We start from the raw sequence: 14,780 nt of genomic DNA, 5'->3' as shown, positions 1-14,780 counted from the left end.
ATKGTTTATCAAATTTAGTATACCAGAAGCTGGTGTAATGTGAAGGCTATTGACATCCTTGCYAGTTGATAAATACTGTGGACCTGCATGAATACCCAGTGCTGCAGACTAATGGGTGCTCTTGCCAGACAAGTGAAATTAGCAGATATATATGTTCCTGTTTTCAGGACTCATTAATCTGCATTGTCTTCTTAGTTTCTCCCTGTTCAGTGTAGTCTGTGCTACAGACAGGTATTGATTTCTGGAACTAAAGTGGCAGTGAAGACATTGAGTGCAGTGGTGGTGGCAGAACAGAGAGCAAAAAGCAAAAAGCATAGGGAGGTTTTCCTCCTTTTGTGATGTGGAGGGATGAAGCTGCAGCTGCACACAAAAAAAAATGTTATTTTGAGAAATGTTTGCATGCCACTGTCTTTTGAAATTCTTGTTAGCCCCTTCATGTTTCTGATTAAATGGAAAGGATTTGATTACTAGTGATCAGCTTTGTCTTTCAAGGAGCATGGTCAAGGGCTTCACTTTGTGTTCCTAGTGTACAGATAGGAGAGAGCAGGGAGAAAAATATGCAAGAAGATGGAGGAGAAGCATTAACGGTGGACAAGAGGAGACAACGTAGGGGACCTMTGGCAAGTGCTGCTTTATTTCATCATTTCAGGTGGTTTGTTGTCTGCTGCAGATTAAGARTGATGATGAGGGTGCAGAAGTCCAAAGAGAAGTGATTTTCTTCTCATGGGTAATGAAACTGCTGCTGTGTAGGTGATATGAGTGGAGATAATATCAATTTAATTCTAAGGCTGTGACACTGGAAGCTCACTGTGGGTGAAGGAGTCACTTTTTCCTGCAGAACTGCAAAAACTTTATTTATAAAGTTTTAAAGGCTGTTGATGAGTTGTGCCCTTTTCTTCCCACAAGGATGTTTTGGAGAAATTAAAGACACTTCACCCATTGCCAGGGCTGATATTGGAATGGAGGAGGATCGACAATGCCATTACTAAAGTGGTGTTCCCACTACAGAGGGAGAAACGATTGAATTCTGCACTGGGAATGGAAAGRATATATCCAATTTCACAGACTCACACAGCTACAGGTGAACAACTGGGTGCAAATGCCTCACTTCTTACTGTTTTTGTCTTTTTGTGTGTGTGTGCAGCTTTTCTAAGGGGAAAAGAAAGGAAATCAAGCCTGGATTCTGMTTCAACCAAACAAAAATGGTATAGATCAAAATATTTGACCTGTATCTGCCTTAAAAATATTGATTTGTTTAAAAAAGCTTTTGTGTTCATTGAGCAGTATTATTCATTTCTTGCACATATCAGCATGTAAATCCAGAACAGGTTCTGGATTCAGGAGTTTCTGATTATATGATCTGGAAACAGGGAACGATCACAAGCCCATTAAACACAGATTAACACAGACTTTTCCTTTTTTAAAACATTATCAGTGGTTGTGTCCTGTCTCATCCTCCTTGCCATTGTATTTTGCAGATGCAAAGTGTGTGCAGCTCTGTTGAGTTAGAGATCCTGCTTTTGGACCCTTCCTTAATTCTGCCCTGTCTTCCTTTCAGGTCGAGTAACCTTCACAGAGCCAAATATCCAGAATGTGCCCAGAGATTTTGAGATTGAAATGCCAACTGTGGTTGAAGAAAGCCCACCCTCCCAAGCCCATGGGAATGTTAATTCTTGTGCTGCTTTGAGGGGCAGGTAGGAGGATCCTGACAAAKCTTCTGTCTAATCTTCCTGTGGTTGGGTTGTCAAATTTCTCTTTTCTGACTTCACCTGTGGTTGCTGTCATGTCAATGTGACTTGTTATTTAGTGTTTTTCTTACAGGAGAATCAACAGTAAAAATCAATACAAATCAGTGATACATGARAGACATAATAATGCTAACAGCATGTGGTTTCATGTAGCTATTTGCTTTTTGGCATTCTTTATGAAACCCTTCAGTGACATTAGTACTGTGCTAATTTCCACCCAGCTTTTGGGTGGAAAGCCTGAATATGAAAATAGCTAAACTGAAGTTAGGATGTGGTTTGACTTGCTAAGAGCTGCTCTGAAGGAGCAGAGGATATTGTGGAAGAAGCAGAAGAAAGAAGAAAGTTCATTCGTTTTATGCTGTGCAGCTCCCTTTGTAAGGGAATAGCATGAACATATTTTTCAGTCTTTGTTGATAATTTCATTTGTGATAGTGACCTGCAGAAGCTACCAGTTAATAGAGGAAGATTTCTAAATTTGGTTTTTGTTAAGGAAATGCCCTGTTTTCTATGATTCTACAATTCTRCTTGGACAGCATTACATGCCAGTGCCTAAACAGTTGTGTGGCAGTCTAGTGAAATACCAAGGTCAATCTTTTAGCAACTCCCTTGTGAGCTTTGAGATTTCATGCTTGGTGGTGCTTTTCTGCCCTTTCAGTTTCTCTTTCCATTCAGGTTCTTGTCCCACTTTTTTTCACCTGAGTGACTTTTCTAAGCTTTTTTCCCCACAGCAAGACGTGAGAAATCTGAGAAAGTTTTTGGTTCTTCTGTCTGGCACCTCCTACTACCATGGTTAAACACTACCATGTGTTTAACACCCTTGTGCCTTGGGAAAATACTGGGAAGAGAACTCAGGAGTGCAAGGATCTTGTCCATCTCTCCCTAGAAGAACCAGGCATAGCCATGGAGGCAGGAATATCATTCTGAGATAAAGCTGTGGCAGTGCTCAGCTTGCAACAGCTTTTCAGGATGGCTGGGGAGTGTGCTGGTTTCTTGAAAGTCCTCCCTGTAGAGAATAGCCCATCAAAGGAATGGAGTGCCTGCCAGACTTTGGGAGGTCTGTTTCTCAGGCTGATTTTTCCTACGTTTTTGTACATTCCTTAGTTAAGCAGCCACTGTGTTAGGAATCCTAAAGGCACAGAAATAATAGCTGGCACAAAAGATACTGCCATCCAGCCAAGTCTGATAGGCCTTCCAGACTTTGGTCCAAACTCTATTATCTTACTAACTACTATTGCTGCTCCTTCCTCCTGTTGCAAGACCAAAGGAGTAGCTAAATTAGGTCATGGGATAAAGCCCTTACACATTTAACTAAACTGAGAATCTSTGCTGAACAGTGTGATTTTCTCTAGTACCCAGACATGCAATTGTCCCTCACCTTTATTTCTTTTGAAAATTTGTTTCTGTGATTTTTGTKCTGCCTTTCATCTCATTGATCCGCACCATTCCTGAAATGACAATATCTAAGAAAAAAAAGGAAGTGCATGAGGGAGAGCATGATGTTTTTTCTGTTCTTTGCTGAAACTAGTCTCGATTTTAGAGAGATACCTTTTCATTTTGATAAAGAACTTGCTCAGATCCCTGATGAAAACATCAAGCACTTATAAAGGCCTTTTGCCTTCCAGTGAAGAGCCTGTTGGACTGTGTGGTAGAGTGGTGCTGATGGCAGAATGTGATGTGAGTGAGCTGTTCAGTGCTCATGGATTCAATTCCATCTGCAAATATGAATGTCTTGGTGGGACAGGAGACCTAAGCAAGCCCTGAGAGGATGCAGAGCACCTGGGTGACACTGGAAACTTTTTGTCTCTCAGAAAAGAGAATCGAGTAGTTTTGAGGCAATTTTTCTCTCCATCTCTAGGGAGGAAACTTGTAGTGTGTTAGGAGCTTGTCTTCTGCAACTTGTGCTCTGATTTTACAGGCTTATTTGTGAATGTGTGTGCATGTGCAATAATGAGGGTGATGTTGGGGGGAATTTTTCTGCCTCTGCTAGGTATGGGCTGGTGTATGCATTCTACAGAGGAGAATGATGTTGAGAGAAGACTTGGCACTCAAGGCAGAGTGTTGAATTTTTAGGATTCCTGTGACTCTGTTATCTTTCTGGAATGCATYCCTCACAGATCTGGGGCCATTCATCTTACCTGTTTTACAGTGGAATTACTCAATTTCTGAACTGAATCCTGAATGTACTMGGAAGATTCATCCCTAAATCTTTTCAGAATCAGYAAATCCCTTTCAGGTGTTTATGTARTCTTTGTCCAGTTCCCACATGGTCAAATTTAGGTATGGATTGTCCAGAAAAAAATGGAATAGACGCTACTATTCTTTGTGGCAAAATGATAATCCATCTCTTAGTATTTTCAAAACTGGTGAAGAGCAGTATTCTTTTTCTCCACAGATGCAGGAAACGTTCCAGTGTTTTGCCTAATGCMCTAAAGGTTCAAGCTGCAAACAGATCTGAAGAAAGAGGAATACCATTTTCTGTTAGCATGAGGCATGCTTTTGTTCCCTTCCCAGGTAATGCCCAGGTCCTGCTCTGGAATTGTTAAATATAGTTAGCAAAAAATCTTAGATGAGATGAAGATTTAAGAATTGGTAACAGTATATAATGTGTCTGAGGAGCCTGCTTGGAAAACCAGTGCAGTAGTTAGCATGCCTTYGAAATTATTCACAAGACTGTAAAAGAGAGTAGATAAGGGATGGGTTCAGTCCTTCTTGCTGGCARGTTGGATGGAATATTGAAAAAATTTATGAAATAATACTTTCTGATAACTTCTTGWTTTCAGGTGGCTTAATCTTGGCTGCTGATTACTCTCAGCTGGAACTGAGGATCCTTGCTCATTTATCTTGTGACTGTCRCCTCATTSAAGCCTTGAATGGTGGCACCGATGTCTTTAAGAGCATCGCAGCAGAATGGAAAATGATTGATCCYGAGGCTGTTGGAGACAGGACCAGGCAACAAGCTAAGCAGGTAACTGTAGGAAAAAAATAATTCAGAAGCAGCTTTCTGGGCAGGAAGGTTCAGTGTTCAACACATCGTGGAGTCACAGTGTAGTGGTTTGAATGAATTTAATGGGAGCAAAATACTCCCAAGTTCCAGCAAACCCTCCCCCGTCTCTTTTCTCCACCCGGGTCCTAGAGACAAACTTTTCCACAGAGAGGAAAGTGAAAAGAAAAGGGGAAAAAAACCTATTTATTTAAAATTGTAAAAGCAAAAAGAAAAATCTGTGGAATCAGCTGTTAGATCCCAGAGCCTTTCTCTTCCCTCCTGGGAGTGGCTTCCCCTCTGGGGCCCCCAGAGGGGTGCTCAGAGTCTCTCTCTCCGATAGTTCACTGAAGGATCTTTCTGAGCTATCGTGCCATGAGAATCCTCCAATTCTCAGATGACAAAAAAAAAAATCGAGGAAAAACAAGTCCAAAGAAAGGCATAAAAAAGGAGCAGTCCCAGAGAGAGAGCAGGCAGTTTCTTTTCCACTGCTGATCCCGAAAAAGCCTCCCGAGAAAAACAAAACGAGTGTGTCTTGTCCCTTCCCCTCCCATTGTCCTTGAAGGGAGGAACATCACCAAACAAACCAGAGCAGTCTCAACTATCATGTATAGTTACAGAAGGGTTGTTTAACTTTCCTCTAACATAAGCAGATGATAGGAATACAATCCTCAGCTAACCTAGGACACACAGGAATATGTTTTATTGTTTGGGTTCAGCCATGATTGTTCAGCAGTTGCTCTGTCCATCCTCCCACTCTCATCACGCTGCTGTCGGGTTTGGGGGATGAGGGTGGAGAAAAGCAGCATGAATGGCTTGGATCAGAGAGGGTCTCTCTTCCTGAATACTTCCATCCCCTTGTCTTCCAGTGAATGACATTTTGTTTTGCTCTGCTTTCTCTGCATGGCTGACCATGCGGTTGCGGTTCTTCACGCTGTCCTCTGGCAGATCTGCTATGGAATCATCTATGGAATTGGAGCAAAGTCTTTAGGAGAGCAGATGGGGATTGATGAAAATGAAGCTGCCAGTTATATTGACTCCTTCAAATCAAGATACACAGGTTTGGATATGGCTATTTGGGAGCTGGGTGGTGGTGGTGGTTGTTTTTAATCCCTTCTCTCCATKTCTCTTCAAATCCTAAATTTGTCTCAACCTACTACTCATATCTCTTGAAAATGCTTTTCATTTTGAAAATGTCCAGCAGTTTGATACTCTGTAATGTTTTACTCTATTATCTGGTTTTATTTATCTTTAGGACTTTGTTCCTCACTTACTACATTATTTTTTGTTGTTATTTTAGTTAATTAATAAAGTCTGAGGAGTCATTTTAAAGCTCTTAAGTTTCTGAATGAAAAACATGCTTTTCCTTATTAAAATACACTGCTTCAAATTATATGCTGTGACAACTTTAGACCATGCTTCTTATAATTTTTAAATATAACCATTTTTTTCTTCTGCTCTTGTCTTCTGCTTTCATGGARTTTTAAACTGTTTTGCATATTACCCTTTAATTTTTATCCAGTTGCTCAGAGCAGCTCTCCCATGTTTTGTAAAAAGACAATTTTGTGTTTCTAAGAAGCATGTTAGTTTTTAGGAAAGCTGTAGAGATAATAGRGCTGCAATCAGAAAAAGAAAGGAGKGCAAATGGGACAAGAGGMATCTAGCTGTAATCACAGAACTTGAAAATGAGCTGGGAAATTGTGTTCTGAAGATTTAGGGTTTGTTTCTTTAGGAGGCAGATGCAGAGAAATGTTTTTCTATTAGGAGTCTGTTTAGTCTCCATTAATTTCTGAATAGTCTCTCCTTTGTGACAATTAGGAACAACTTCCTGCTTCCTCTCTGGGTACAGGTGTTTGYATACAAACTGCAGTGTACCTTATATTGTAACTTCACTTCTCATGGATTTTCACTGGCTGTGTGTTGCCAGGCTGACTGCTAAATGACTAATGCTGTCAGTCTTCATTTTGAATAGTCCTTTTRCATTTTATATTTTGTAAACATGGAAAGAAAACGGTCTAAAGTTAACTTTTCCCACTTCAGTACAGCTGTTACCTGAACTTGCAGTACAAGTTCACTGTTCCCTGTCCCACCTTTCTTAGACCTAAGTTTCTTTTTAACAGTCTCAGTGGATTTGCTCTTTCCCTTGTGAAATGTGGGTGGGTGAGTTTCTTTCATCCTAGAATCTGAAGGGAYGGAGCCTGAGGTCAGGCAGCCCGAGGCATCAAGGGCACTGGCTTCTACTTTCAATTTACTCCCTTCCTACTCCTTGTCTTGGCTGTGCTGGTGCAGGTTCTGACCTCTCCATTGTCAATAATAAACGTGTGACCCTCTGTGTGCAGAACAGACTTCCCACCTCCTTGCTCACAGCCTGACACCGTGCACTCCCTTCCACCTCGGAAGCCTTAATGGGTTTTGCAGCAGGGCWGAATGAGTGATGGTGTGCCTTTGTCCACTGATGGGCTCTGGGAAATTTAAAGGATTGCCTTTGTGCTGCCCCAGACTGCTCTCAGTGACCCCACTGAGAAGTCAGTCCAGAACATCAGCTGTATTACAGAAAACTTTCTCTCTCCTTTCACAGGGGTTCAGAAATTCTTGAGGGAGACAGTGCGGAGCTGCAGAAGGGATGGGTTTGTGMAAACCATCCTGGGGAGACGGCGATACCTGCCAGCCATCAAAGATCCAAATCCCTACAGCAAAGCTCATGTATGTTGAGTGCAGTGCCTTTTCTTTGTAAATATTTGAACATTTGATTTTTAAAACACCAGATTTCTTTGCATAGCTGTGTCTGCAGCTTTACAAGGTTTGTGAGCCATCTTGGTCATGACCTTCCTCTTCTTGCTTAGCTCATTGTTCTCTCAGTCATTCTCTGAAAAACAGAGCTTTTGTTGTGTTTGATGTAAGTCTCCTGTGACTGGGTGTGCAGCTGTCATCACTGTGCTAACCTCACGTCACAACTCCCACGTTGGAGCTGCAGTGAGTAATTTATTGAAATCAGTGGACATGATTTTTAAAATCCTCCAGACAGTGATGGGCTTTAACTCTTCAGGCTGAGTTGCTCCCACTCATACGTATCTTTGTATGTTACATGCTGTCAGCATTTGARCAAGAAAGGGCATTTAATTCCTATATTTTTGGGTATTTGTTCCTTTTCTTATTTTTCTTCAAAGGAAAACTGCTTTGACATCTTAGATAAATATTTACTTAGTATACACCTTTGCACTAACATTAATTTTTTTTCCAGGACATTTTGGACACTTCTTCCATAGACTCTATGTCAGTAAGAGCAAATTGACTCCCTAGGGAGGTGTTTCTGTGGGGAGGAAACATTATACTTTGGATCAAATTGTGTGGAATTAAAGAGTAGAAGAGGRAGGAAGTGGGGGAGTTTTTACTCCAAATAGTTGACAGGGAAACAAGAAGGCTTTCAAAAAACTTTTGAAATTATTGGACAATTTGATCTGAAAAATACTTCAGCAGGAAGCTTTGTAGATTCATCCTCTGTTCAACTTCTATTTTTTCTTTAAAATCATATTAAAGACCAGTTAATGAATTACCTTTCAGCAATTGAATTGCTTTCATTTCAGCATCCTTGTAATTCTTTGCACATGTTTCAGTTTTAAACAAAGATAGAAGCTTTGAATACAGTTTTCTATTAGTAAGTAGTTGCATGTGTTAAGAATAAATGGTGTTCTGGTGTGTTTTGCTCAGCTGTAATGCTCTGGCAGTCAGGATTTAGTGTGACAAACCAGGTTGTTTGTCCATGAAGTTCTGCTTCTTGCCTTTGGTTGTCCATCCCTGATGGCTTTGAAGACAGGCAGGAGTGTCTTGTGGTGCTTGGATATGCCAGGATTTTTCCATTCCCCTTGAAACTGTTACATGTGCAGTGTAAACATTTGTGGCTTGTGACTCTTGCAGGTTATCACCCTTGATATTTGTTCTTTTAAAGTTTGTGCAATTTTCTCAGTCACCTGTAGAAATTTTGTGACTGTAACGTTTTTCTTTCAGGCAGCTAGAACAATTTCTTTATTTGAAAGTTTTACTATGTGTATATTTGGCCATGTATTTATTATTTTTAATGAAGTACATGTGACATTTTTGGTGGTGAGTTTTGAGAACATCCATCTCTGTTCAGGCAGAGCGACAGGCTGTGAAYACAACTGTTCAGGGATCTGCTGCAGATATTGTGAAAACAGCCACTGTGAATATTCAGAGACGCCTGGAAGCTTTCTCCTCTGTGGTCAAGTCCCATGGACATCTGGAGAGCTCCTTCCAGAGAGATAAAACTGGTATGGTTGCCTCTTCTTTGCACATTGGAGCAAGGTTTTCATCATAACTAATGTTAAAAAAAAAAWGCCTGGAAAAAGGTTAGTGCCTTTGAGCTGAGAGGTGGGAGATGATTTATTTCCTGTGTTTAGTGGCAAAAAAATCAGGAGGAAGGAGAAGGAGAAAAATGTCTGCTTGACAAACTAAAGCAAATGTGACCAGAGCAGAGACTCCAATTATCTCAGAGCAGATCTTGCAAAGGTTGGCAGTGACAGTTCCTGTGTGATGAGGTCTATGATACCACCACAGAACAGTTCAAAWGGAGGAAGGAGAAACTGATACACTGGCTTCAGTGAAAAGATTGAGTGGGATAACTTCTGCTTCCAAAATGCATTTTTTGGTTACAATTAAGTCTGGAATTTGTTGGCTGGAATTTGATACAGAAACTCCACGAGGATATTATATGAAGCATTTATCAGCATAAGTTTTTTCTGTCTGTAGATAGCAAAGCTGTGCTGGGGTGCTCATTCCCAGAGGAATGCCATGAAGGCTTTTTTTAGTGCAATGTAGATGGTCTTTTCTTTTCTTTCTTTTTTTTTTTCATTTCAGAAAGACAGCTTAAGAGATGGAGAGCTGTATTTCTTTGATAATTCTTATTCTTTAATTGAAACAYGAAGCTGTCTTAATATGAAGAGTCTGATTTGGAAACTAAATGAATTGCCAAACCTGTAAAAATATGTCAGGAAGTTTATTTTGGAGAGAGCAGATTCAGAGGTCAGCTATGAGTAAAAAGCATGTGCTTGGCAGAGCTTCACTGGGAGCAAAAGCTCTGACCTGTGGCCAGTGTAATTGTAGGGAGGTAGTAGATGAATTTGTGACAATTTTTCCCTGCTCTGATACTGAGTGTTTCAAGAACTGGAAGGAATTCTTTTTCAGCAATTTAGAAATGCAATTTAGTGCCATCAGAGGAGCATCCTGCATCATGTGGCTGCTTCAACATCTCTTCAGTGTGAGGCTTGTGTGAGGAACTGCTGATGGCTTGAAACCCTTTCTGTGAACTGAAAGTCCTCCTGTTAGCTAACCTGAGAAATAAATATCTTTAGAGGTTGTGTTTGTTTATTTTAAAACACCGACAGCTTTTACCATGGAAGGGTTCTTTTTATGTTTTGTCAGGGAAGGCCTACCAGGATCTTGGTTTTGTCAGCTGCTTACTTGTTTATTCAATAACTGCTCTTTTTTTCCTGCCTCTGTTTTACTCAGGCATTACAGTTTCAGGAACTGCATATTGCAAGAAGTTCACTGCTTTCTTAAACCAGCCATTAAAATRTTTCTGGAAGAAAAGCAGAATCCTAATTCATTTCCAGAGAGAATGTTAAAAACCAGCTTCTGATTAAACTTGACACGATTTTGTTTAAAATTTACTTGTAAAACAGATGGTTCAGGCGACACAACTGTCTCTTGTTTCTGTTCTGATTCACATCTTTATTATGTAAGATTGAAATGTGTATATCTAAAATACTTTTCATTAACATTTTTGTACAAAATGATTTTTGGTTTTGTCTGTAGGCTTGGGCTTTTTGATTTTCCAGTTCCTCACATTTTATTCTCAGCATTAGGAATGTTTTTGAGACAAGAAACACACTTTTGTATGATGGTGTCTCTGCTCTTCACCTGTGCAGGAAGGCTGTCAAGGAGGAGAAATGTTGGGATGTTAAATCCCATCAGAGGAGGCTTCTTTGTCCTCCAGCTGCACGATGAGCTCCTCTATGAAGTTGCAGAGGACGATGTCATCCAGGTACAGCCCTGCAATTGTTCTTTCAGCTCTTTACTGCATTACTGTCCTTCAAACAATCCTTCTAAGAGCTCACATATTCTTCTCCAGATCCCCTCTCCCTGGGTGCTGAAAGGTCTGTGGAAACAAAGTTCAGCTGGATGAAAAAAAAACATGTTTGCATGCTTGATCCCTTGATTTTCAGACTCAAGTCTTTCATGACTGAAGTTCATTTTCAGTGTGTKTTTTGTTGCTTATTACAGCAGTTCATGCAAYTTGTCTGTGAGACTTGATGAGTGAAGCAGCTTAGTACTGGTGATAGATGTAGGGGGAAATGTTTGCTCATTTTTGCCTCCCTGTTTATGCTCTCATATCTTGGGGATACTTTTCTTCCACTTCTGTGCATGTGTGTCCTTAATGACAAAATGTTGGCAAGCAGTAACTCCTAGTCTGACAGAGCTTTCAGCAGTGCTCACTGGCCTGAGCATGCATATATATTAATAAATATGTATTAATAAATATATGAAGAATATCAATTAGTATGTTCATGAATAATCTAGACATACCAATTGAAATCAAACAAAAAGTGTAGTTTTTTTCTCTTGATTGTCAGCTTTGTTCAGACATCTGCTGCTTCAATCTAGGCAGGCTGTTTTAGAGATGAAAAGACTCCTAATATTCTTCCTGTGAAAGACTGAAATTCCCTGGGCATAGGCTTTAACATCTTTAAATACTGACTCCAGTTTATCAGGGTGTTCCCAGGAGAACTGGARGCAAGTGAATGGATTTGCTTATTATTTATTGCATTCTATTTTTTTCATCAACTACCTCAACTTCAAGGGCAATTATTACCAGATATMTCTCAGATATATCTCTGTATATAGATTTTTCAGATATATCTCTGTACATAGATTTTTCTGGGCAGTTGCTTGAAGCAGCAGGTTTTCTTTTCTCTCTGCAGCATAGCTGCTTTCTCTGATTCTAGGTTCAGCCCTAATCTGATGTTTTTGCCAGTGCCATGTGCTGGGTCTTTGACCATTCTCARAGAATCTCCTTCTGCATGGTTCACRTTTCTTTTGATATGCTGGTCCCCAAACTTGATGGAGGCTGGATTGGTTTGAATACAGTGGAAAATTGATCTGTATGTCATGCAAACAACATTTTCTATATTCCAGAATTTCCTTTCCTTGTTTTCTCACAGCAGTGTGCCTTGCTTAAACCCTGTTCAGTTTTTAATCTCTGATAACCCCATTTTTTTCCTGCCCAGGCAGTTATTTTTCATCCTATTTTTGAACAGTAGATTATTTCTGTCCTAATTCTCTACCCTGCTTCTTTCTACTCTCTACTTGTCTGTGCTGAATTAGATCCTATTTCAAAGCATTTTTCTGGGTTATCAAGATCATTTTGAAATACAGTATGTAATGGAGTAGGGGTTTGGAAGACAAATCTTCCCCTGGTTTTTAATGCTGTTGTAAACCCTTGTGCTCTGATCTCCTCAAATCCCCTCCTCCATTTTCACTAAAAATTATGGAGGAATTTCTACAGGTGGGTACCTGTGAGGAAATTCTGAAAATGCATGGRAGGGTGAGAAAGCTTGAATAGTTCCTCACCATAATTTCAAAGCCTCTTTTCACTCTGCTRTGGAAAGGTTCATGGGATGGGCATGGATTGAGAGATTCATTCAAATAAGAATCCAGGACAGGCTGGATTCTGCATGGATCTTGGGGTRGAAAGGGAGTACCTTTATCCAGGGCAGGTTTTTTACAGTCAGAAAAAAAGTTGCAGTTTCTTATAATTGAAATAGCACAAAGAAATCTTTCTGGTCACCTAACTGTGTATTGAAATGTTTCCTTTAGAATACTTTTGGAGGTCAGAAAACAAATTAACAAATTAGTGAGGGGGAACCCAGGCAGTATTTGTAGCACCCATATGGAATGTGACCTGCTTTCCCACAGGTTTATAGTTTGTGTTCCACAGAGCTCTTTTCATGCTGTCACAATATGGAGGGGCCACCATGCTTCACTTCTGGCAAATTTGTTTTGTATTTTGCTTTCAGACACTGAAGTTTTCAGAACAGAGTTTATGAAACACTTCAGAGCTCTGCAGCTGAGTGAAGGATGAGGCTCTGCAGGACTCTCAAGTGTTTCATAGAAATTTAATCTTGGCCTTTTTTCTAAGCAGTCTTAAACACTRCAGAACCAGCCTGCATAAAATCTCACTGGCTTTTTACAGTTTCTCCTTTCATAAACACAAATCAGGATTTTCTTACATTCCCATTGGTAGTAAATCAGTGCAAATAAATGCAGGACAGGATTGCAGGTGTCTGTTTGTCCCAAACAGAAACCCAGAGCACTGAAGCTGTGTGTGTCTGATGCCTGATATTTTATCCTAGGTCGCTAAGATYGTGAAACACGAGATGGAAAACGCCATCAAACTCTCGGTGAAACTGAATGTGAAAGTGAAAATCGGCCCCAGCTGGGGAGATCTGCAGGAGCTGGAGCTGTGAATGYTGTGGGGTTTCTCCTGCCTGGGGAGGCAGAAGGGATTTGGGATGGGCAGGGGCTGTGATCACCTGCTGGCAGTGTGATCCTCCTGTGCTGGGTTTCTCCTCTGACACGTGGTGGAATCTGTGAATTCACCAAGCCAAATCTTCCAGAGCTCAGTCAGAGCACTGAAATGTGTTTACAGAACTGTGAAATTATTAATTGTTAAAAGAAGGATATTTAAATGAATTTTGTTAAAGTGTGCTTGGTCTTGTACAAACCCCCAAAGCCTAATGAATTTATTAYGTATGAAATGAGCTGGATTACTTAATTAAAAGAAGGCACAAAGATATTTTGGCAGTTCTGCTGTGTAATTGTCTAGGACCAAAAAAACTCATTGTGATTGCACTTGATGTAGAATTTTGCAGTCCTCTGCCAGGATTATCTTGTGCTGGATTCTGCTGCTGACACTCAGGTGCTGAAGTGAAGGATTTACAGCTGGCTGGATTTCTCACTGAGCAGCTGTGCAGTGTTAACAGTGAGTGGAACCTCTGCTTAGTTGGCCTCTGACTTTTAAATAAGCATTTTGGTGACTGTGTAACTCATCTACTGCTGCCTTGCAAACTTGAGAGGGACACTGTTTGGAGTCTCTTAGAGTTAATATAAAATCACAAGCAGGAATATTGTAAAGAATGAAGCTCAGTGAATTGGTTAAAAACTTAATGGCAGTGCATATTTTTCTTTAAAGAAGGAAACTATCTCAGTGTGGCCAGCTGACATGGCAGCCTTGCTGGTATTTGAGGGTCTGGTGTGTTTGAGAGGCATTTTTTACCCTGTGAGGGGGTGACCTGTGGCTCTTCATTCAGAGACCATTCTCCTAAGGAAGCCCCACTAAAACCTGCTCAGATTTCCCCCACTCTTTGCCTCMGCCTCTTTGGCTCTGACCTTATGATCTGGCAGAAAGTTTTCCTGGGAATTTGGCTTGTCAAGCTGAGCTGAGATCAGATCCTTCAAAAGAAGGGGCAGGGAARAAGCTTCCAGGGAATTAATCTGCCACTGTTTGGCATTACTCTCCCCACTAATGCCTTCTGGTCTGGTTAAATCTCACATCACATATTTTGGTCTCCCTTCCAGACAGTTGTGATGGTTACACAAGTTCAGCTGCTTTTGTTAACTTCACACAAAGCTTGACCTTGAATTCTGTTATTTTCATTGTCTAGCCCTTGTATGTCACAAGAAAGGGAGGACAAGTGCCTCCTGTCATCCTCCTTATGCCTCTAATTATTGTATCATGTCTTTTTTCTGCAGTTCCTCCCTGATGTAATCAATCTCCATCTTCCCATTCTTGCCTCCTGCGAGGAGTTTTCAAGCCCTTAATTATTCCTTCATTTCTGAACTTCTGCTGCTTTCTTTTTAAGCAGTGTACTTTTGAAGTTGCTTTTACAGGCTGATCTGAGAGGATGCACACTTGGCTTTCAGCAGCCTGCGAGGGGGCTCGAGCTTTTTAACTTCAAATGCAGAGCTTTGGCAGGGCC

At 40.6% G+C, this 14,780-nt stretch overlaps 1 protein-coding gene across 1 annotated transcript in view; it reads left to right on the top strand.

The window, feature by feature from the left end:
- POLQ (DNA polymerase theta) overlaps window positions 1–14,000 on the top strand; it is a 52,401-nt gene extending 38,401 nt beyond the window's left edge. The window contains exons 22-30 of the mRNA XM_057386101.1: window positions 907–1,081; window positions 1,559–1,694; window positions 4,141–4,259; window positions 4,529–4,713; window positions 5,677–5,788; window positions 7,307–7,431; window positions 8,861–9,014; window positions 10,671–10,786; window positions 13,155–14,000. Of these exons, the coding sequence (XP_057242084.1) occupies window positions 907–1,081; window positions 1,559–1,694; window positions 4,141–4,259; window positions 4,529–4,713; window positions 5,677–5,788; window positions 7,307–7,431; window positions 8,861–9,014; window positions 10,671–10,786; window positions 13,155–13,268 (1,236 nt within the window). The 3' untranslated portion in view covers window positions 13,269–14,000. The remainder of the gene's footprint in view (window positions 1–906; window positions 1,082–1,558; window positions 1,695–4,140; window positions 4,260–4,528; window positions 4,714–5,676; window positions 5,789–7,306; window positions 7,432–8,860; window positions 9,015–10,670; window positions 10,787–13,154) is intronic.
- The last annotated feature ends 780 nt before the right edge of the window (window positions 14,001–14,780 follow it).

This window comes from Malurus melanocephalus, unplaced genomic scaffold (genome assembly GCF_030028575.1).
Source record: "Malurus melanocephalus ecotype Western Australia unplaced genomic scaffold, MMel_1.1 scaffold_914, whole genome shotgun sequence".
In the NCBI taxonomy this organism is placed as follows: Eukaryota; Metazoa; Chordata; class Aves; order Passeriformes; family Maluridae; genus Malurus; species Malurus melanocephalus.
Note: the sequence above shows the minus strand (reverse complement) of the source record. Positions and strands in the feature narration are given on the sequence as shown.